General features: G+C 39.0%; 1 protein-coding gene across 1 annotated transcript in view; it reads left to right on the top strand.

Annotated features, from left to right (window-relative positions):
* LOC115425126 (transmembrane protein 132D) overlaps positions 1-24,656 on the top strand; it is a 31,794-nt gene extending 7,138 nt beyond the window's left edge. The window contains exons 3-9 of the mRNA XM_030142483.1: positions 6,116-6,253; positions 11,728-11,920; positions 16,780-16,923; positions 21,414-21,619; positions 21,895-22,159; positions 22,302-22,493; positions 22,598-24,656. Of these exons, the coding sequence (XP_029998343.1) occupies positions 6,116-6,253; positions 11,728-11,920; positions 16,780-16,923; positions 21,414-21,619; positions 21,895-22,159; positions 22,302-22,493; positions 22,598-23,914 (2,455 nt within the window). The 3' untranslated portion in view covers positions 23,915-24,656. The remainder of the gene's footprint in view (positions 1-6,115; positions 6,254-11,727; positions 11,921-16,779; positions 16,924-21,413; positions 21,620-21,894; positions 22,160-22,301; positions 22,494-22,597) is intronic.
* Positions 24,657-24,668: the final 12 nt, after the last annotated feature.

Below are 24,668 nucleotides of genomic sequence, written 5' to 3'. Positions count from 1 at the left end.
AAACGAACAAAAGAACAAGGTGGTTCTCATGGCTTTTTCCACCAGTTGTCGGTTTGTTGCTCCAATAGGGCCCCTTTTCAAGTTGAAATGATGCAACATGGGAAGCTGACATGTGAAAACTGGATGTGAATTAAATGATTACACCTCACTCTGATCATTCCATTGATGGCTTTCACGGTCATTCACAGCATCATATCTTTTATTAACATCATTCAGACAGAGATCAAATGGATCACATTGCAGTGTAGCTACGTATGTCTAGGTTTGCTGTCAGAGAAGACCAGCAGAGATTTATGCTAACTTGACAAGAGACATATTTTTTTTATTGTTATTCTAGACACTATCTGGTTTACTCCATGTCAGTGAAAAATGGTCTGTCAGGAGGTGTGAAAAGCCTTTCCCTTATATGTAGCTATTTATTTGTGATAAATCCTGTTTTCATGTAGGGTTTGGTTTCATATCATGTATTAAAGATTTATGTTACAGTTTCTGGTTGGGTACTGATATTCAACAGTCCGAAAAAAAAAAAGAAGAAAAAAATAAGAAAGTTCTTGAAGGCAGCTTTTCAGCATTTTCCTGTGGCAGTTTTACAGCCCACCTAAGTGCATTGAGCGTTACTATGGTATATAATCAATACTTCCTGAAAAAATAAACACTTTCTGACTTATTTCCACTTTGACATCCTCACACATGCATCAGTGGAGCCAAGACAGTCAAGAGAAAAGTCATGGATTATTAAATTGTTTTTTTTTTTTTACCTGGTCCTGCACTCTTTCATTTAGATAGTCACTTGCTTAGATCAGCTGAGGATGAGGGAATAGGTAAATATTGATTGAAAAGACAGCTGTGCATAGTTGCATTTCTCCTCTTCTTCAGGTGTCAGAGTTAGCTTTGTTGTCAGCTGTCAAAGGTTTCCTTCAAGTTAACTGTTCTTGTCTCAAGTGTCAAAATGTATCAGAAAAATGAACATGAGCTTGTCTGGAGTGTCTCAGAAACATTACATTGTATTGTAGATTTGTACTTACATGGTTTATAATGTTGGACTTCGGATCAGAATTCATTTGCTGGTTTTCTCTTTTTGCAGTCAGATATACATCATGTCCTTTTATAGGAAATGGTGATACAGTCACAGTTGGTGGAAAAGGCTCTGCTGTTTATAGGAGCTCTCATGAATCCAAGGAGTGATGAGGATTCTGTTGAGAGCTAATCCTGATAATAAACACATTTTATATGTGATCATAAAATTGTTGGTACATTGACAGCATAAAATGCCATATAAGGTAGAGGTTGGGGCTGTGGAAGATGCACCAGGGATGCAAGAGCAAGAGGGTGGAATAAAGAGTGTAAGCTTCAAATGTTGTGCTGAAAATCTCCATGAATATGACTGGATATAATCAGTCGCATAACAATGAAGTCAGCTGAGCATATTGCAAGTAGTTGATGCGGATCATCTGAGTGTGACGTGGGTGCACTGTCTGAACTAATGCTATATGCTGATATTTGGTTCACTGATCTTCACAGCCGTGAAACCAGAACAAGGGGATTCTGATAGGGGAATCCCTGGAATACTGCTCCTTTTAATTATTGCAGCTTTAATGAATTTGCGTAGTTACACATGTTAGTTACACAGATAACAGAAGTCTCCTCTCCTCTCCTCTCCTCTCCTCTCCTCTCCTCTCCTCTCCTCTCCTCTCCTCTCCTCTCCTCTCCTCTCCTCTCCTCTCCTCTCCTCTCCTCTCCTCTCCTCTCCTCTCCTCCCCTCCCCTCCCCTCCGCTCTCCCTAAACCCTTACACATCCCCAATGTATAACCTCTTAAACACACATTTCCATTTTGCATCTCATAAACATGAGATGATACACTTACTGTTCCTTACATAGTAACACAATGCTTCACTCCCTCAGCTTATCAACACATTAACAAGCCCAGTGCATCCGGTTCTCAACAGCTGTCTGTGTGCTTTATCACTGTCTGAATGTCCCATTAAGCTTTGCTTAATGCTGTCTCATCAGCATGATAAACCTGTTATTGATGTCTATAGCTGGAGTCAAGGGACATACAAATTTGAGGTCGACTGAAAAAACGACAAGCCACACCTGTCCATTTCAGCAAAATGAACCTGTCATTCCTGGTGAGAGTTTGATAAAGGTCATAGATAAAGTATTGTACTGCCATTATTGCACTTCCCATGTGAAGGGCAATTAGATTATCCTTTATATGAACAGTTGAGATCAGCTCAGTTGAATAAAATGATGTATAATGTTTTCTCTTGTTTTCTTAATGAGACATGGCTAATAGTTTTGTTCTTTGGTTTTTATTTAAAGCAGTATTATGGTAATAAACAAACACAGGATTGTGTATCAACAGGATATTGTGTCTATGAACACTTCAAACAGTTTGGGGATCCTATTTTTTCATCTGTGTGACAAATAGGTCTTTTACATCAGTTTTTAGTGCTGTGGTGTCTGCCATCTGGCAGGAGTGTTGGCATGAACGTCTCCCCAACTCCCTAAACTGCTCCATAAGTACGTTAAGCACGTTGCTGATGGCTGGCCATCAGACTGGCTAAACGGTGGACATTTGCCTGCATAATTAATGAATGCATCTGTTTCCGTTTGCACCAGGGTTCACCGGTGGTACGGTAGCCCTGTAGTGATGCATTCACAAAGCCAGAGATGGGAACACAAATTATATGAGGGAAGTAATTAAAAACCCTATGTAGCATCTTGATAGCGGCCTTGGTGATGAAATGCATCTGGGCCAGACTGTCTAGCTTGCACAGAGGATACAGTCTAGGTTGCGGGTCTTTGATCAGTCCTAGTTTCTGATTTATTGTTATGTATTTGCATTTTTGTTCTGTCTTATTGTTTTCTTTCTTTTACTGAGCTTCACGCCAAAGCTCTGTGATCTTTAAAATAAGTTTAAAGAAAACTACATTCCACAAATAACAAAAGGGAAGGGATCTGAGTGATGAAGGCCACGGACCAAGGTCGGCTTTGAGTGAGTTTGACAGTTTGTGTGCGTGTTCATTGCATTGTGTGCCACTTTATGTGTGTACAAATGTGTAAAAGTATTTTATGTGTATGTGTGGGTGAGTGAAGAGTATGTTAAAGGTGGAACAATAGTGCCACTCATGCCTTGCCTGGTCAGAAGTGAGATGGATGGCAGGTGCAGCACCTGAGAGCTGCTTTTCTCACACACTGTCAGCTTCAGTCTCCACAGCCATCCATCTTCCCTGCCCTGGTGCCTCCCCCTGCCCGATGCCTCCTGAGGGCTTGCTAACCAAAGCCATGGACACTGGATCCTGCTCCCAACCACTCATAAGAAAAACGCCTCTTTGAGTCACTGGGGATTTTTTTTATACGCATAGGGGGTTGAAAGAAGCTCTAGATAAGTCTCCTTGTTACTGTCACTTTTTATTAGTTAAACCCTGCTCCATTCAGCTCAATACACAGAGGTATTTCATCACAGCAGGGTATCCCAAGTTGGACCATTAATACTCCAGACATACATGGCCATTTACCACGCTGATTATTCACAATAACTGAGGACAAAGACAAAGATCATACTGCACTTTATCTTTTTAATATAAAACTGGTGTGGCCGGGTACACAACGCAATGTTAAAAAATGACCTTTTGATAAACACTACATCTGTAAAACAAAACTTCTGATTGCTATTTTATGTGAAAAAGTGAGGAAAAAATGACGCCTTGTGATTTAAGGAAGAAAAGAAAAAATGTAGCAGCTATAATCATTAGTGTTCAGGGTTGATGTGCAAAATAATTGTAGAGGCAGAGATAATTAACATGTTGCTTCATTGTATTGGCATTTCCACTAGCTGGATCCAAGTAACAGAAAACAAAAACCCTACATTACTTAATTTTTCATCCTTTTTCAGTTCTGCTCTACTTTAGTCCAACTTGAGCATTTGTTTCATGTATTATTTGGGCTACTGCTTGGACAGGGCAGTCGTTTCTTGTCAGATTAATTTACTACACCAATACTAAGACTGTAATACATATAAAACTCAGTATCTACAAAGTGTACAGCTATGAAACAAAACTGCATTTTTTACCCATGCAGAAGACAGTTTTTTTTTTATTTACCGCACAGCAACAACATCAGATGATTTCACCTTTTAACCTCCTGATCCCCGACTGAATCCTTGTTAATCAGTTGTTGGGTGCAGCTGGAAGGGGATCCTGCAATCCTCTGGTCACAATAGCCTTAGTTTAAAACATTGGTTGAAAAAGACACTGCTTGTCTCTTTTTACTCTTTGACCTTTTTCTTTCAACACTGTCTTAAATGCCACAAAGAGACAAATCAGTTTTTGCAGAAATCGGAAAGGAAAAGACCTTTCTATGGATCAGTTATGTGTAATGTCAGACAGTACAAGGCTGAATGGAAGACACATGCACGCAACGATTAGTGGTCACCTGAGACAAGACTTAAATGTGCAGATGTTAAATGTTTATACTGCACACGCTCACAGACACAAGCATGCGCACACAAAACTCACCACAAATCCATTAAGAGGTAACTTTAAATATTTCAATGAGGAGATAATGCATGTTGGTAAACTGTTTTGTTTCACTCTGCTGAACAAAGAGCAATGCTGTTTCACTTTCTGACTTTTTAAATCCAACCCTCATCCCAACTGCTCAGTGTCAGACTGGTTTTGCTCCTATTGCAGATTACGCCTCCTCAGAGGCCCATAATGCACTCCACAGTTAGTGTTTATCTCAAAGATTTAGCGATAAACCATACAGCTTTGCATGCAAAAGAACAGGAAAATGTACAAAAGGTTGTTGATTTGAAGTTTTTGAGACAATTCGGTATACAGAATACACTAATGAGAGCTTTGAGAGTATAAAATAAGGTGCAGTTTTACGTGTGCGCTTTCCTCTGGCCTTACTTGATCACAGTTCTTGTAGAATGTCTCATTAACATTCACCTGCTGCGAGCTGCTTATGCTGGGAAAGCCCACTGGGAAACTCTTCGTGTTCAGCTGAATAATGCTTACCATTTACAAATTAGAGGCCAAGAAATATAATGATCCATTAGTACAAATTAAATAATGAGCGTACGTAAAAATGAACACAGAGAATAATGTTTTCTTTGCTCCCTTCCTCCCTCCTTCTGGGAGGAGATAAAAGTGCTTATGGTGTGATGAAGGATGCAGCAGTCTTCTATAGTTTCTTAAAGGGTTCATATTTTGCTAAACCCACTTTTATTAGTCTTTGGTACACTTATTTGTGTATTTGTGGACCCTAATAGTTCAAAAAGTTTGAATTTGAACCCTCCAGGTGCTGCAAAGCTATCTTTATATTCATTTTTGGCAAAAATCAAGTGGATTTCGACAACCTGTTTTAATTCCTGCTTAATTTGTTATGTCTATAACTAGTTACTTCATGACATTTGTACATATAAGGTCAAGACTTCCGACGAACATTTCTCTGAGTACAACATAATTGTTTGTCAGCAGCAGCGGTTGTAGTCCATACTGAAAATATGTCCAAACTTCGAGCCGATTACCTAAAATGTTCAGTTGTTGGTTGAACGGGACAGAGCAGCACAGCCAATTTGAGCCATTGCTCAAAACAACCTTTCAGGTGTCATTACTCAGAAATAGGGTTGAAGATGGACCTGTGGAGTTGAATTAATGAAGAATTCAGACCCAAGCAGAGCATTTACAGTTTATGGAGACCACAGGGAAATGCTTTAAAATGCATAATTCCATTTAAAAAAAAAAAAAAAAAAGCAAAATATCACTCTTTTAAATAAGAAAATGTTAAATATATGATTCTGTGTAAAACCTTGAATTCATGGTAATTATATGAAAATGTGAAGAATGAATAAATAAAATATGCACTGAAATTTCTAACAAGCTTACAATGTGCAACTTGTTACATGTATAGGTATTAAAAATGCAGAAGCAAGTAAAAGTATTAGACACACAACAAAAGAAAGTATGTTTGGTGAACTGTTCACGTCATGTATGAAACAGAACAATGTCAAAAGTTCCTATCACTTATTGATGTTCGACTGGATATTAATACAGGACATTTTACATTTACCGCATTCTTGACCTTTTCATTTTTGACTTTTCACAGAGCGACAGTAAAGAAAGGTGTGACCTTTCGAACAGCGACACCCAGTAACTCTTTACTGTGGGACATCACTCTGGACATGGGTGCAGATGGAGCCATTGCTGTTGTTTGTCAAAGGAAGGCCCCCATACCTGGAAAGAGGCAAGTCTGCTGTCTTCACATTAGCATATATGTCTGTGGGTGCTGTATAATTACATATTTATCAGCTTAACCTGCTATTCTTTGGCTTGAACTTAGCATTCTAACAGGACTTTTGATGTACTGTGGAATACCTTTGCCCCTAGCTGTGGCATTACTGAAATATATTTCCTGCAAACATGCCGGTATTTGTTTTTGAACCTGTGCAGTAAAAGACAAACAACCTTCACTCTGTGAGTCTGACAGGAGCTTAATGTAGAAGCATAATGTACTGTGACCTGAGAGGACATCTCTTATACACTAAGCGCAGGTTGGCTGCAGATGCTCTTGTAAAGCTGTCCCTTGTAAATAAGCATTACTTTTCTCCTTCATTGCCCCACTCTCCCCTACGTTTTAATCTTTTCTTAACATTTAGCAGCTTTGCACGTCCTAACATTCTGTATAACATTTTTAACTGTGACTTCAAAGCGAAAAGCCCTAAAAGAAGCAATACCAATATTAAAAAAGACTTGTGTAAAAGTGAGTGTTTACCTTTACTCTTCTAAACAAAGGAGTTACCAAAGCTTGAATAAAGTGCTAAATTATTTAAGTAGAATTTGCTAAATTGCTTAACAAATATAAATATCATCTTACACAATACTGGGAGCTTGTTTCAGGACAAGAAATTTGCAAGCTCAATCTTAGCTCTTAAGGCTGCTAAGAAGTATTTAACTTACCCTATAAACTCATTAAATAGGGCCATTATACCCTTTCTTCAACAAGCTGCTTTTCTAGGATGATGTTTTGACTTCAGTGCAGTGCAACTTTATTTCACTGAACTGAGATAAGTTGAGTTTATTTTAATAGTTAGTCATATTCAAGGCCCAATGCTCACTGTCATGTCCTTTAAGCCTCCTGTTTCTTGCATGATTGCTTTTAATTTGCTGCCACAACAGTGTTCTTACATGTAGATAAACTGTAGCAACGAAGATGAAGCAGCGTTCATGTAATGTACAATTAACAGGTGTAAATAACACAATGAGTTGTTTGTTCCATCCGTAGAGGCAGAAATAATTTCAGCTGGTTAAGTTAAATCTCTGCCTCATCTTTTTTATATACTGAGGGCTGTTAGTCATAAAAAACATGATGTAATGAATTGTAGGTGAGTTTACTGGCTTTGCTGGTCGTTCAAGCATCTTGAATGCGATACATACAATATTATTTACATTTTTATTGTGCACTTGACTTAGAATTCCTTTTGCCATTTAAGCTTGCCAGTTCTTGCAAAAAAACTGATTATTTGGGTTCACCCATTGGGATTTAACTCTAACAGTAAGATTATTTCTGCCTCTAGAGCAGCTCCAAGAAACGCTTTTTAAAAACTAAAGCTCTAATCTGTGTGTGAATGGTTGGCATTGCCAGAGAAGAGCAAGAACAGTCAACATTTTCAAAAATAGAGAAGGCTAATTAAAGCAGTTATGTTTCTAAGTAAAGGTTGAAATTATCCTCAGTGTGCTAAAAGGTTAACTTGCTGTAGTTGAATATCGTTGCTTGTCACACTCTTTAGTGGTCACACCATCATAGACACAACTGCTTTAAACAAGGACAAACACTGACTTTATCTTTGCATGTCATTATTGCTTTGACCTCATTAATTTGTTTTCCCCTCTTGTTTTGGATTATAGCATTATCACAACTTGTTTATGGGTTAACATATTTTTCAGTCAGTTATTCTGCCTAATCTCTGCTCAAATGTCATGAAACTATCAGAACCCCTGCAGAGTCAGTCTACTGTCACACCACTGTGGGGGATTTTATTTTATTTATTTATTTATTTTTTACTTTCTAGTGAGTATCTGTACATTAAAGCTTTTTTATCCTCTCTTCCAGCAGCTTGGTTTGGATCTTAATATTAAGTGCTGCTACTCATAGACAGACTGGCGGTCATAAACACGTTGTTAAGGCATCAATCGGCTGCAAGCTTTGCAAGAATGGCTAAAGGCATAAATAGTACAACAAAAGCACCTATCTTATGGATATCTGTGTTAATGGATACTTAAGGGGATATAAGGATGTGTGAGGCAAACATATCTTGTTTTAGTATTTGGATGCCAGAGCGCCATTATCTGTTAATCTCAGGTCTAAGCAATATGCTGAGATTATTCAATTTGTCTTTAATAAAGGCAGACATAATGGAGCCTTGAATGACAATGGGAAACACAAGAGGAATGTTAAATGAAATACGATTAGCAGTTTCTGTAGTTGTTTTGTCAAATGGCAGCTGATATGGTGCAGTTTTGAAGTCATTTTCATGCAATAAACAGAGCCAAGTGTTTATCTGCACTGACACAGATGCAGTACCTCCGATAGCGTCATGTGTGTATGTGCATGCTTATTGTATTTCAGCCCACTAATATATCTTCTCTGTAGTTCAATACAGCACCAAGAAATAAAACAAAAGGAACTAACTTGGGCCTCGACAGAAAATTGAATCCATACACAGGACACTCTGTTCTCGCTGGCATCACTGAGAGGCCATTATAAGTTACAAAGGTTGCTCCACTGTTGTGTATGCAGGAGGCTGCGGCCCTCAGACCCCCTTTTATTCTGTTCACATTTAACAGTACCAGCAGCTCCAGGGTACAGGCAACAAAGTGAAATTCACCTCTATTCTTTCTTGGTTTAGTTTATGTGGAAAATGTCTTCAGATACACAGTCCTCAAAGGTAAAAAAAAAAAAAAAAAAGGATTGGGTCCTGCCACAAGTCCTTGCATCATACTCTTTTCTATTCATAACACTACATTCACTGTGTTTCACTAAACAATATAAGCTGTAAATTTTCTGTTTTAATCCTGTTCATTAAAGTTACTACTTTAGTTTCTACAGACTCAGCAGTTTTCCAAACATAAAATTAGTGCAGATATGATAAGTCTGATATTGAACATTAAAACTGTATGGTCTGCTGTTCTTTGCAGTCTATAATACATTTGGCCTATGCATTACAAATGAGGTCATATTGACTCATTCTCAGTGCATACAGTGAAAATGTCAATATGTCATGGCAGCAATGTCATCCCACAAAATACATACAGCTCCTATTATAGGAATTTGTGTGATTTGACACATTTTGGCCATGATCTTGCAGATAACATGTTCATTCAGTGCATTAACTATTATGTCAAAGAAACTTAAGTTAATTTAATCTATTTTATTTTTAGACATTAAAAAAGTACAATAAAAGGATGGTGTATTTTCCTCTGGGCAACTGAGTTTGATTCTACACTAACTTGTAGGTCAAGCACTGGAGAATCCAAAGCCCCTCCTGCATAATCATGCCGTCTTTACTTGGTCATGATTATCTCAACAGGAATTTATTGTGGAGAAACTGTTTAAAATGCTTTGACATAGCCAGTAGCCACAATATAAAAGCTCCATGTGCACCAGGGCCTAGTTGATCAGATGTAATTTAAACAGATATTGATTATCCGATTGGATCCGACATTGATTTACAATTGGATTACATCATATAATCCAATACTGGTTTTATCTGTATGCTGAATGCTGTATGAGCTTTATGGTGCATTTGGCATACCTATGATCTAGCGTTATAATACTTGAGTCTGAGACCGGTCTCGAGACCAAGTTCTGCTTTTTCAGTCTCGTCTCAGACTTGACCCTTCAAGGACTCAGTTTTGACTCTGTCTCAGACCACAGTGGGAGGAGGAGGACTCATAATTTCAGAGTGAGTCCTCGAGACCAACAGATTTTTTAATGTGAATGTTAACAAGAAATCTAATTATCCATCATTATAAATAAATTTAAATAATAATAATAAAAAAAAAAAAGTGTGGAGGAGAGTGATTTGCGTGTTTTATTTAAGGCAGGGGTGTCCAATCCTGATCCTCGAGGGCCGGTATCCTACATGTTTTAGATGTATCCCTCTTCCATCACACCTGATTCAAATGATAAGCCTATCATGAAGCTCTGCAGAAGCCTGATAACGACCATCAGGTGTGCTGGAAGAGGGAAACATCTAAAATAAGCAGGAACCGGCACTCAAGGACCAGGATTGGACACCCCTGATTTAAGGTGAAATATGAACAAGGATGTATTGTCTGAAAACTGACTTGTTTTATGGTCTTGGTCTCGACTCGGTCTTGCTTCCACAAAGACACGGTCTTGACTCGGTCTCAACTGCATTTAAAAACCACCGGTCTTGACTCGGTCTTGACTCTTTCTCAACATAGGCTCATCCCCATCAATACTAAGATCCAAAAAAAATCTGAATACTGAAACCGCTCACAAATATAGTAAATACATTAATCATTGAGTGACATACTAGTTGTCATTACCATAAAATAATCCTCTAAACAGCTGTCAGTATCAAACAATTACACCATATGGATAAAAATAGTGGGGCACATAACACCTACAACCTGTAGGACGACACATACCTGTTGAATCTGAAATATTATCTTGATAAAACTGTTAATTTCTGTTGATGTCAGAAATTATCCTGATAAATGTCAAAATAGAGGCTGATTTTTTCTCCCTGAATAAGAGTTAAGCATTGAATCCAGACATTTATTTGTGGTTAAAATGATTACTGATGGTCAAAATGTGACAAATACTTCTGAAATCTAGAGGATATTTCATTAAAAAACCAGAGTAAAGCATTTTAGAATGCAATGTAAGCAAAATTACCCATACAAATGAAAACACTTTAATTGCAATATTTATCATAGTATGAAATTATAAAGCTTAGGCCTCTCTTTAGTGAAGAAACACCAGAATTCATTATGTCCAAATACTTTTGTCCAAACAGTGAATATTTGTCATATGTGTATTTCAATAACATTGCATTTCATCGTACATGTCCAAAATATCCATAATGTCCACAATATATTTGTGAATATTGTCATAATAGTCATCTAAAAATTCAAAATGGTGGTTTTTTAAATTTTGTTGTAAATGATTGCCTCTAGATATTAGTTGTCAATTTCCTTGATTACTAATGAATAATACTGGAAAATTAATAAATAAAAATAATACTGGAAAAATATATCTGTCCAGGGGAAACTTAAAATATGAGGGTATGTTAGTGTTGCTTTAATGCTGTTTTCCATCTCTTTAAATAAAAACACTTAAAGTAAACCCATGTTTAGTATCAGTTTCACCTGTTTTTCTTGGCAGAGCTGTGTAGTTTGGATTTAATAATCTAATGATATAAGTCTGAATCTACAAATCCAAAAGTTTGTGTCTGAATCAGGGTGATCCAAACAAAACCAGCAAAAATTAGAGACAAATGACCTGATTTTTGGATTTAAAAAAAACAGAGGATAATATTACCGTAAGTGAGTGGAAACTGCACAATATCTGTTTTGGCATGGTTTTCTTACATAAAATTACACTTGATTTCTTTTTGCGTAATTAAAGAGATGTTTTAATGCATCCTATGCCTGTTTGTCTCAGTAACCCAGTTCTCTGCTTCTACACAGACTTGAAAGCAGCCTGTTGGAGATACTTCAGATGGACTTTGAGGTAGAGGAGCTGAGCAGTCCTCTTGATAGTCAGGTGATTATTTGGAAGCTGGAGCTACCGTTAGGATCCAAAAACGTAGCCAAGACTGAAGGAGCCATGAGGATCTATACCACTCAGAGAGACTTCGTTGGCCTGGCCCCTCTGGTGATGGTGAGTTACGGACTGCGTACATATCATGTGGAATCATTATTAAAACTGGCATCAATGTAAGCAGCAGCAGTGTTTCCATTAACGCCAACACTGAGACTGCATCCTTTGAGCGTTGAGTGCATGAAATTATCATGAAATGCACTTTGCTCTGATCCATTCCTGTCTGGTTTGCATACGCAGACGGGTGGATATGCTTTGGATTGTTTAGCAAATGGGTTCTATTTTGAGCAGAGAGTGACCTTGTGTTGTTGACTGTCAGCTAGCTGATGTCTCTCTTCTGTGTTGTTCTGCTCTGTTCTGGCATGCAATATATGGTCATTCTTTCCTCTCAGCAGCTGCTTCAACGTGCTTCTATTTTGGTGTCAGGTCTCTTTATCGTGCTACATCTATAATTAATCCACGATGTAATCTTCACGACTAAATATGGAAAATTATGAGTGTTTACACCACTGTGTTCAACAAAATTACATCTTGTTTCACTGCCACCTGGTGCAGTGACCTCTTGGCACTCTACTGTTAGGAGTGGTATTAGATATTTGGGTGTACATTATAATTTATTAGATAACTTAGTTCAGTGTATGATATATATAGTATGTCATGTATACATATAGCTGGGTATTTTTTGAAAAATATTTTTGCCTCCACATGAAACTCCAGTTCAAGTCACTGAAAACTAATATTTATAAAAACTCCTGCTAAAGTGGAGATTTTAAGAAAATCACATCACGTTTTTATTCATTTATTTATTTATTTATTTTGCAGAACAACAAATCAAACATTAGGGCAAACAAAGAAACAAATTGTGCAGGTGAGATCAGAAAACCCCCTGAAGCTTATAAAACTAGAAGCACTCGGAGAGCGCAGACCTCCGCCAAGGCTGATCAGTGGCTCCTCCCGTGGGCCCCCCCACCCCCGATCACCACCAAAATTTAATCATTTCTTCCTTATCCCATTTCCAACAAACCCTGAAAAATTCATCAAAATCTGTCCATAACTTTTTGAGTTATGTGGCACACTAACGGACAGACAAACAAACAGACAGACAGACAAACAAACCCTGGCAAAAACATAACCTCCTTGGCGGAGGTAACTAGAAGCACTCGGAGAGCACAGACCTCCGCCAAGGCTGATCAGTGGCCCCCCCCGTGGGCCCCCCCACGCCAAGGAGGTTATGTTTTTGCCAGGGTTTGTTTGTTTGTTTGTTTGTCTGTTTGTTTGTTTGTCTGTCTGTTTGTCTGTCCGTTAGTGTGCAACATAACTCAAAAAGTTATGGACAGATTTTGATGAAATTTTGTGGTCTGTGCCCCCCCCCGTGGGCCCCCCCACCCCCGATCACCACCAAAATTTAATCATTTCTTCCTTATCCCATTTCCAACAAACCCTGAAAATTTCATCAAAATCTGTCCATAACTTTTTGAGTTATGTTGCACACTAACAGACAGACAAACAGACAAACAAACAAACAAACAAACAAACCCTGGCAAAAACATAACCTCCTTGGCGGAGGTAATTAATGTCACCTCATTACAGCATTAGCTTAAAGAAAGACAATAGGAGTAGAACAACATTATACAAAGTATAACAAAAATATGAACAGAGGATAAAAGAAAAAGAGTATGTCTAAGTGTGTGTAAGGGTGGGAGAGTGTGTGCATGAGAAATATTTAAATTTGTTGAATCAGATATGACCTAAGCCTAAACTTAGAGCATGTGTGCAGCCTTTGTTTATCCTAACCCCATGACAGCGCCTATAGCGTATTTATGCAGGTTCATATAGATAAAAACTGTTCTAACTAGAAGCACTTGGAGAATGGAGACCTCCACCAAGGCAGATCAGTACCCCGGGTTTGGATGAAAATTTCAGGAAATGTTGATACTGGCACAAGGAACAAATGATTAAATTTTGGTGGTGATTGGGGGTGGGGGGGGCACTGATCTGCCTTGGCGGAGGTCTGCGCTGGCTTTTCTAGAAAAGCACTCAGAGTGCAGACCTCCGCCAAGGCAGATCAGTGGGCCCCCCCTACCCCCGATCACCACCAAAATTTAATGATTTGTTCCTTCTGCCAGTATCAACATTTCCTGAAATTTTCATCCAAATCCGTCCATAACTTTTTGAGTTATCTTGCACACAGACAGACAGACAGACAGACAAACCAACGCCGACAAAAACATATCCTCCATGGCGGAGGTAAAAATGATCTAGTGTGAACAATGTTATTGAAAACGGAGGTGGAGAAAGATCTGCTTTTATAAATACCCAGGTACATGTATACATGGCCTTAGTGACATCTAGTTAAAATGCAGTTTAAAACCAATCAAATACCCCCAAACTCTCACAGTAGCTGTAAAAACATGCAAGTCACTCATTACTGCAAGTTTTTTGTCTGTTCTGTGATGTTACCCTTGGTTCACACTCAAACACAGGTGACAATAATGCACCTTAACATATAGTGGGTGCCCCCCCCCCCCCCCCCCAACTACAAAAAAGGAAAAAAGTGAAGAGAAGTTCATTCTAAATGGATTCTCTGAAAGGCAATACACTCCCTCTCTAGACATAATGAGTCAGTCCATGTGAGAACTGAATGATTCCCATTATCAAGTGATTATACACGACTGAAAACATAATTATAAAATTCCATTTCGGTGATTAGATCCTCTTAAGCCACCTAAATATTACACACTGGCCCTTTAATGCACTATGCAAATTGTACACTGGAGAGTTCAGTTTTGCCAGTTACTATTTTTGGATGGCAGGTTGCTTATGGAGTATTTCACTGTGCTGTCTGCTGCATTTCCATCAGAATTGAGTTGGGGTGCTTGAAGTTATGAGGATATGTTATCCTGATTTGTGAATTTGACATGGTTCATCTCTCTTGTGGATTAGACGCTGACCTCAGGCTGAGGGCCAAACATGAGGAGATTTGATAGCTGGCTCAAGGGAACATTAGCAGTGACTGATCACTCTTAGCTTGACTCTATGAACTCCAACCAGTGCTGCTGCTCAATACTTCTATATAATGGTGACAGCCTCATTGACACAAGCTCCAGATCTACGTTTTTTAAGTATGTTGTAATTACAGTTCTAAAAAAATTATGTTCGGTTATTTCAGCCTCATTTAAGCTAGTTTTACAGTCAAGGGACACGTATCCATCTGCCTCATTTTTGTGCTCGGACTGGCCAAGTGTCCTTTTAAATTTGATTTAACTGATAAGTCACAGAACTTGACAAGGCTGCGCTCCACTGCTCTCATACTAATTCCCACACAGACACATAAATCACCCACTTATTTCAACTTCATTTAAAACAGTGTGTTTCTTTCTATTTTTTTTTTTTTTTTTTTTTTTTTACATAGGATGAGCAGATATCCATCTGCTTCATTTTTAGTCTTTGATTATTCATGCATTGACACAAATGCATGTGCATAGAGGTAATGAGTGAGTACAGTGATTGTGTAATGCTTCGTTCAACACAAAACCCCACCATTATCATAATCTGTGTGTTCAAAGGGAAAGGTAAAACATTTTATATAATAAGCATTACGCAATATGTTCTGACATGTATTAAAGTCTATGTCCAGGATTGCTACTTGACCATGTCTGAAGTGATATGGCATAGCTCCAAGGGACACGCCTGGGAAGAAAAATCCCAGATTAGCTCTCCTTTCCATGCGATGACCCTGCCTTCCCCACTGGCTTCCCAAAGGGAGGGAACGGCCTTCTTACCTCATCAGGACTGTTGAGTCACTAAGTCACAATTCAGTGCCTCTGTATCTACCTTTCTCTTCTACTTACACCCCTCATTACTCTGCTCCTAAAAACCTTTGCTATGTCGTAATAATATTGAATAGCACCATAACAGTTTAACCCATAAAGACCCAAACATCCACGGCTGACCTAAACCATCTAATGATGTAAATGTATAATACCTGGTGATCCACTAATCCTTTCAATCCATGTAAATAATTGGTGTAAAATGTAGTTTGTCATCTTTTCATGGTCATCAGATGTGACCCATTTGGACGTTCAGAGGCTCCGTAGTTACAATGGAAACACCGTCATCTTCTACAACAGGGGTGTCGAAATCCAGTCCCCGAGGGCCGGTATCCTGCACGTTTTAGATATTTCCCTCTTCCAGCATTATGTCGTTATCAGGCTTCTGCAGAGCTTGATGATGAGCTGATCATTAAACCAGGTGTGTTGGAAGAGGGAAATATCTAAAACATGCAGGATTCCAGCCCTCCAGGACCGGATTTGGACACACCTGTTCTACAACATTGATTCACCAGTAAAACCCATGGAGTTTGATAAATAACAGTACATGGAGAGGTGTTGTTTATGTGTTCAGTTATTGATAGATTTGCTGAAAAAGTCACTTTTTCATCAGTTTTCTCTGTTTTTGATACAAAAACCCTCAACTGTAATCTGAGTTTTATGAGCATCTACATGATCAATGAATTCAATGGAAGAAAATATCTGATTTTCACAGAAAAAATATGCAAAATAAAGAAGATAATTTTGCAATAAATGATGATGAATCACTTAAGGTTAAATAGAGAGAAAAATTATTTTGGGAACTGACACAAAAGTTGCACTGGATCTTTATGGGTTAATATAAATGTAACAAAAGGACCGTACAGACTTACACCAAGGCAAGTAGTCCACACCCCTTCCCATTCAGCAATATTATTAAAACTCAAACAACCTCTAAATTACAGTCCCCGTTTCCTCCCATTAGCCAGTTGGTGCAACTGGTAAGTGTGAGTGGGAATTATCGCATAACCTCGTTGCTGAAGGTTATAATTATGGAATTTGTTATCACAGTGTTAAACAACATGTTTTGGCTGATGTTCGTCTCTGTAGGACACAGAGCTTCTCAACACAGCTGTTCTGACTGGAAAGAAGGTGGTGACGCCTGTGAGGATAGTCGCAGTAGAGGAAGATGGAGTGGTGACTGACGTGTCCGACTACACCGACTGTTCTTCCACCGATGAAGACATACTCAAGGTAGTATTTGACATCTGAGTACATACTTTAAAGTACCTCACTTATCAAACTGAAAGATGATCTAGATTCTTTGGTTTAATGCATTTCATTTTCCAATTGGCTACAAGGAAACCAAGGTGAAATGACATTTTTTGTTTTCAAACTTTGAAGACCTTTATTTTTTGGTATTCGCTTTAGCTGCACACAACCTTAACCCTTTATCCAGCAAGCGATTATTTTTGGTAATTTCAATTTCAATGCGATACAAAAAAGTGACAGCATCAGTTCCAGTGAGGACAGTGAGTCAACAATCTCAGGTCCATTGTGGTCTACAGGGTCTGTAAGGTCCACCTATGCATGAACAGTGAGTGTACCTGCTTTGTTTGGTACCATGAAGTAATGGTACTAATGTAAGGAATGATGTTCAAAGGGATAATGTGGATGTTGACAGGGATCTGGATCAGCACTAACATTGCACAAATGATCTAAAAGTGATGTTCTACTTTTCTAAAATACATGTTCCTTTCACCTGTGTGTTTCTTCTATTTTTACCCCGCCCCCTGAAGGGGAGGCAAGGGGTGTTGTTTTTGGTTCAGTTTGTTTGTTTGTTTAACACTTTAGCAGCAAGACTATTGGTTGAATTCCTACCAAACTGGGTTTATAGATTGCCAGTGACCAAGAATAGTTGTGGTTACATTTTGGGAAAAGTAGGTCAAAGTTCAAATTTTTTATGATTTTTTTTTTATCTTTTTTTTTCTCCAATTTACTTATAATGGGCAAAATTTCAAAAGTCTGTAGCAGCAAAACTATTGGTTGAATTCATACCAAATTGGGTTAATACATTGCTAGTGACCAAGAATAGATGCCATTCCATTTTGGGAAAAGAAGGTCAAAGTTAAAATTTTGTCTGATTTTTACCTCCGTGAGGAGGTATTCTGATCACTTTGCTTTGTGTGTTTGTTTGTTTGCTTGTTTGTTAGCAATTTTACAGGAAAACTATTACAACCATGTTTACCAAATTTTACCCACAGATAGGCCTAGGCCCTGGGACAAACCCATTAAATTTTGGGCCAAGTAGGCCAAAGTTCAAGGTCACAGCAAGGTCACAAAATCTCAAATTTTCCTATTTCTCATCATTGAGCAATTTTCTAAAATTCATAAAAAACTCAAAACGACTCCGATTAGCCTCCAATTTGATTAACCCATAGATTAGAACAATATCTTGTATCTGGCACAAAATTGTCCACATCCACTGTGGAATGTGGACTCTGTGGACATTTCAGTTTAACACTGAAAATCCCATTTCCGACACATTTTTCATTATAACTCAACAAATATTGCTTGGAATTTAATATAATTTGACATACACATGTCTGGTACCAAGCTTAAACTTTTTCTGCTGTATGGAACAACCTTGAAACTCTTTAATTTAAAAAAAGAAACAGTCAATCCACACATGTACACCGTTCGGGGTGCTTGGCGGAGGTTTGCGTTCTTTGAACACTTGTTTTAAAATCTGTTTTTCTACTATATACTTATAATGGGCAAAATTTCAAATGTCTATAAAAACATCAAATTTGTTTCATTTTACTTCTAACTTGGCACATATATAGAGGCAATTGATATGCTGACATCAGATGGATCGATGACAAAATAAGCTACAATACGTGCAAGGGGCACTTGTTTATATATACCTTTATTTTTTTTCCTTTGATTTTTTTTTTTTTTTTTGACACTTATGGGTAAGAAACCAAATATGGTAACTTCCTTAACCTTGATTTTCTACATCAATAACAAATTTTGAAAAATTGCACAAAAGTAATAAAGTCTTTTTATGTCCTCCAATAACATACTCAGGTTAACATTTTGAATTTCAGGATATTTCTATTAGCGCTCTATAAAGGGTTAAGCACTACCTGAAAATAAAATGGGCAATAGAGGAATAAGCTGTTTATCTTGTCTATAGTGAAGGGGCAGGAGGACAATTGGAGCTGCCGCTACAAACTTGGCACCAGAGAGACAAGGTTGGTTTCATGTGTGATGGGAAGGGCAGCGATGGACAAATAACTTGTACCAAAGTCACCTTTGCTCTCTGTCTCTTTTCCACACAGTAAAACAAACTATTAGCTGTACTCCAACAACATTACCCATCAATCTCGCGGACAATGAAGAGTCACTGAGCTAAATCGCTCACCAGAAATGACCTCACAGCCTGCCACTGCGCTCCCATCCAGTGACTTGTCCCTTTTATCCTGTGAACCTGGGCACGGCTGACTGCCAAAAGCCGGCTTTGTTTACTGATGAAATTAGAAGTCAAGCCCCTGGCCCCTGAGGTCAGAGGCTGAGAATGTATTTACTCAAGGGTAGAACAACATTGTAAACAAAGAATAAAGACATGTAGTGGACCTTAGTCTCTTAATATGTTTTTGGCTGGAAAAGTATGTCCCAAAGCAGGTTGAGCAAACAACAGATGCCTCAGTTAAAAAATAAGCTCCATGACTACATTCCAGCACATAATACATGCATACAATAAGTGTGCATTTATTAAACACAGATGGGTGTCAGTTATAAGAAAAGCAGGATTATATTTGGATGTCAGGAGGGATGATGTGGACTAAATCATTCTTTTCAACCCTGTAATATTTAAGCTTACTGTAGCTCTCAGTGTATTTGCTGACCAGACAGCAGCTTCAGTCACAAATATTCCCTTTAATCTTCTTAGTCTAACAGCTTGACTCAGATATCTTTTCTCTTGTAGTGTGTCTGAAGAGTATCAAATCTGCTAGTGATAGATGGGAAGGATTTATCTTGAATAGATGGCTCATGTGACAAAAACAAAGCAAAACAAAGTGTAATCCGTGATGATGGAAAGGTTTTTCAAATGTGGATAAATGACAGTGGGGCTTAAAACGTGCAAAGGCATTCTCCTTGTCAGTTTAGGATTGAAGGATGGACACTTAAACATTTTTAGATTGGGCATATGGTGCATATACTTCTGCTTGGTTGATTAATTTGGATTTTTCATAATGCATAATGGCTATTGCTTGAACTCAGTGCACCACATGAACTTACTTTGCCCTTTCACAACGGAGCTACACAACCTGCACACTATAACTTTTCCTGCTGCATTCATTCAGGGAAATAGTAACAATGATGCCAGTGAAACCGGCATCTCATCATTTTCCAGTTTCTGTGTGTTGAATACTGTATTCCCTCCAAAAAACTATTTAAATAGAAATCTATTTTGACATGAAAACACAGCGGAATATTCTTAGCCAAAGTGTGCGATTATAAGGAAAAAGTGAAAGGATGGTATATTAAAACAGTAGTCCCTTTACACTGGTGCCTCAGAAAATTATTCGAACATGGCTGGTGTAAAATCTGAGCACGGAGCTCTAGTTTCCTTAAAAAACTGGAAATGAGCAAAGTAACTTGGATCGTGGCTGACTGGTTGACTACCTCCACACTGAATTAAAATGAAAAACTCCACATGACTCTACTGGAGATAAATCATGGCTTGTCTATTGTCCCAAGCTTGCATTACAATTTTTTTCCTTAACAAGTGTTCAAGGGCTTCAGTGCCCGATATGACAAATCTGCTGTTTGGATATAAATCAAGCATAGGATCATTTGTAGAAAAGAGGTCAGGGAATTGCAGTGAGCTGTAAGGAGAACATACAGTGACATGGTCATTCAGAAGCTTTAGTTCTGGTCAAGAGTGCAGATTGACTGACTCAGATGCAATGATGTCATAAGATTCTCTCACAAATAGGTTGTCCTGTCACAGACTATCCTCCAGCAAACTGTTGGGTTCATGTGAATGAGAACAGGAATCCATTTGCCATTTGCATTCCTCCTTAGGCTATCTGTCAAAGTCATAGTTTTTTTCCCTCTCTCCCCTATGCACATCTCAGAGCTGGTGACTGAATTTCAATGTGGCGTTAATTATCCAATTTATTTCAAGTAGTGGCTGTTGAGGGGACCAAGGCAAAGCTCCTGACTTGTGTCTACCAGGGACACAAAATGTCCATGAGATCTTTCAGCAGTCGCCTAAACTTGCCAAGGTCACCTTTGAAATTATGGGTAATGAATGCACTTGGCTGTGAAGGACTGATGTTCAACTCTGCACCACATATTTTGATTAACATAAAATTGCAATACCGCCTCTTCCTAAAGCTTCGGCCCGGTGATCATCACAGTAGTTTATTACTGCAAGCTGACATTACTATGGTAACACATGCAGTGCAAAACTGCTGCAAGGCAATCTGTTGTTGCAGCAATGGCCTATTTGTTAAAATAGTGACTTTTATGAGAATGCTTGATTATTTTTTGTCTTTGGTTAGATAACAAACATCTCCTTCATTGACAACAATCTCATTCTGAGTTTGATATAGATTGTTTACCCAAGCGGACTTACACAAACGTTTTGATATTATCACTCAAATTAAAGTGATAAGATATTTGCGTTCTGACGGATTCTTTCTCTTTGTATATTATCGCCTCTTATCCAGGTTTCAGACAGGTGCGATTATGTGTTTGTGAATGGAAAGGAGACAAAAGGGAAGTTGAAGATGATGGTGAACTTCACCTATAGCTACCTGAGTGCTCAGCTGGAAATGAATGTGTGGATGCCCCGACTCCCACTTCAGATTGAGGTGTCAGACACAGACCTAAGCCAGATCAAAAGCTGGAGGGTACCGATATTGACATCCAAGAGGTGAGACATACAAACAACCCATTTGTTTTACCTAGAGACTTTCTCTATTTGGTTTCTAGATGGGATTTATAGAAATGTCCTTTAGCCCATGTAAATTTAAATCATATCTTTCTAAGGGTTTAGGGTTTTCATTCCATTACATAATGTACTGCAGTATCTTACTGCGATCCAATCAAGCAAAGAGATGGGCTTGAGTGATTGGAGTATAGCAGAACAAAGCATTTACTGTGTGACAGGTGTGACCTATATGTGTATTTTCTGTGCTCATACTCCAGACCTGGTTGGAACAGTGAAGAAGAGGACAGAAAGGGGAAGGGCTGCATGCTACAGTTTCAGCACGCCATGGTGCGAGTGCTAACCCATTTTGTAGCTGAGCAGGAAGACCCTCGGGATCCTAAGGCCTACTTCCTGGGCTCTGATTGGCAGGTGGATGTCACAAGGCTAGTTAGATATTTCATGAAGGTGGAGGACCCACGTGTAGCAAGACTACAGGCAGGAAGGGTGCTACAAGGACGAGACCTAGGGACAACCACAATCCAGGTAACAAGCTCTCATTTGAAACCCTCCTGAATATTTTTACCACAAAGTTGATATTACCAAACTTCTAATATGACACTGAGAAATGGCAGAACATGTCCTGTTCCATCCACAGCTAATGTACAGTTTTTCCATGTCATTCTAGGTGTTTTCTCCACTTTCTGACACAATCTTGGGTAAGACACCAATTCAGGTTGTGGATGAGAAGGTGACCATCACTGAGTTGGGGGTTCAGGTGGTCACAGGACTCTCCATGACGCTTCAGCTCAGTCCTGGAAGCAACAAGGCCATCCTCGCTACAACAACCACGCAAGAAATTCTACAGAGCCCCAGACAGGTAATGATCTTAGCTTAGTACATCTGCCATGTTTCTCATGAGTGATAACAACACAAATTTTCTTTGAACATGGTCTGCTTCCCATATTTTTTTTTTTTTTTTAGAAAGCTTTCATCAGTGCCTGGGTGCAGTTCAGTGATGGCAACCAGACACCTCTCGATATTTATGATCCTGCCTTCTACCGTTTGACGGCGACATCTCTCGATCAGGGTGTGGTGTCAGTGCAGGGCACGCCTCAGGCTGTGGTTGCGGAAGGAGAAGGTGAGGGTGGGCTGGTCAAAGTGGAACTGTCCATCTGTGAAGCCTGCCAAAAGTCCAAACGTAAAAGCACTGTGGCTGTAGGCAATGGGAGCCTTAAGGTCAAGTTTCAGGTGAACAGTCGGCGCCCAGACAATAATTCCAGCTCTGACGGCAGCAATGTTGGTAGCAAGGACAAAGGCAGTGACTACGGGAATGATGGTGAGGGTGCAGATAGTGAGAAGAAATTGAGGATACCATCTAGGGATCCACCTGCAAGCTCAGAAAGAGAGGAGGGTGCAATGCAGAAAATCACAACCACTGTTAAATCTACAGAACGCACTTACATAACTAGCGGCAGCCTTGGAGGAGTTGGAAAGACCAGCAATTCTGGAAACCCTGGTAGTCCTACCAGCATGGTCAACGTCAACATGATGAGCAGCCCCAGTGAAAGCAGCAAAGGATATGATTCAGACAATATGATAGTAGAGGACATGGGCAGTGTTAGCCTCACTAGCACTGTGAAGGCACCTGGTAACTTGGTGAACTATAACAACTTCCCTACCAAGGTTGAGGTGCCTGGGAGGGAATCAGTGGAGGTGGAAATTGGTGGTGAGGAGTTGTTGGCCAACAGGCCTCTCACAGACTTGGAGATTGGGATGTACGCTTTGTTGGGTGTCTTTTGCCTGGCCATCCTGGTGTTTCTGGTCAACTGTATCTCTTATGTTGTTAAGTTCAGACACAAGAAGCCCCCTTCTCATAACCAGGAGCCAACAGGACATAGACATGATTGGGTGTGGCTTGGCACAGATGCTGAGCTAGTGATGAGCGTGCCAGGCAGTCCAATCCAACAAGACTCCCAAACTACAACCACCGTGATAGACATTGTGCCTGATAAAACTGCCTCTCTGTCTAGAAGGCCCAGCTGCCTGGCCTCTGTTACAGACTCTCCCATTAGCTGTGTGGGCTCCCTCAGGAGCAAACCTATGCACACCGAGTCCCTCCATTCACCCACCAGTAAGAGAAAGAGAGTCCAGTTTACCACCTTCTCCACACTGGAGCGCCAGCATTCACCACATCTCCCAGCAAGGGAGAATGGTGATGGAATCCACTGGGTTGGGAAGGAGGACAGTTGTGAGGAGGAACCCCAAGTGCCCATCACAGAGCCTGGGGACCAGTTGTAATACAGAACCTGTTCAGACCTCACATGTACAGACGATGTGGCTTTGATCACCTCAATGCCTTTGTTAAATCCAAAAACTTTCAAGAATATGTGATTTTGGAATCATCAAGCCCCATATTTCATAATTATCAAGGCCTTTTACATGTACATGTACTGTATATTACTGTTAATACTGGTGAATGAATGAGTATGGAGAGCGTGGTTGAAAAGTAAGACTCTTCTTTATACAAAGCCACCAAATGTTGATGCTGCATGCAAATATCTAAATCTAAATTTCTGCACTTGCAAGATGGTAAATATAGTGCAGTCAACACTGAAAAAGCATCCAAAAATAAAAATACAATATATATTTATTACCAGTTAACACACAGAACAGAGGTGTACTGATATGGGTGTTATCACAAATGTGGCTTTCATTAATCATGATAACCCAAATAGATGTTTGACAATTATTGGAAATTCCTACCAGGGGCCCAAAACATTCAAGAGATAAAACCTTTTACTTTGTAATTTTATGTTGATCTATGTTTTTTTTCATTAAACACACTATGATCTTGTATATTGTTAATTTTTATTTTTTTTCTCCACAAGGCATATTGCAAATGCGTTATATGTTATATATTTGCAAAATTCCCTTTAAAAATATTACACAGCCAAGTAAAATTTAAAGAGCATTTGACATAACAGTAAAGTAAGTACTGTACATTAACAGCAAATGTTCATTAAACTGTCCAGACCCAAGGCACCTTATTTCA

This window comes from Sphaeramia orbicularis, chromosome 9, assembly GCF_902148855.1.
Source record: "Sphaeramia orbicularis chromosome 9, fSphaOr1.1, whole genome shotgun sequence".
NCBI lineage: Eukaryota > Metazoa > Chordata > Actinopteri > Kurtiformes > Apogonidae > Sphaeramia > Sphaeramia orbicularis.
This window is presented reverse-complemented; position numbering and strand designations above follow the sequence as displayed.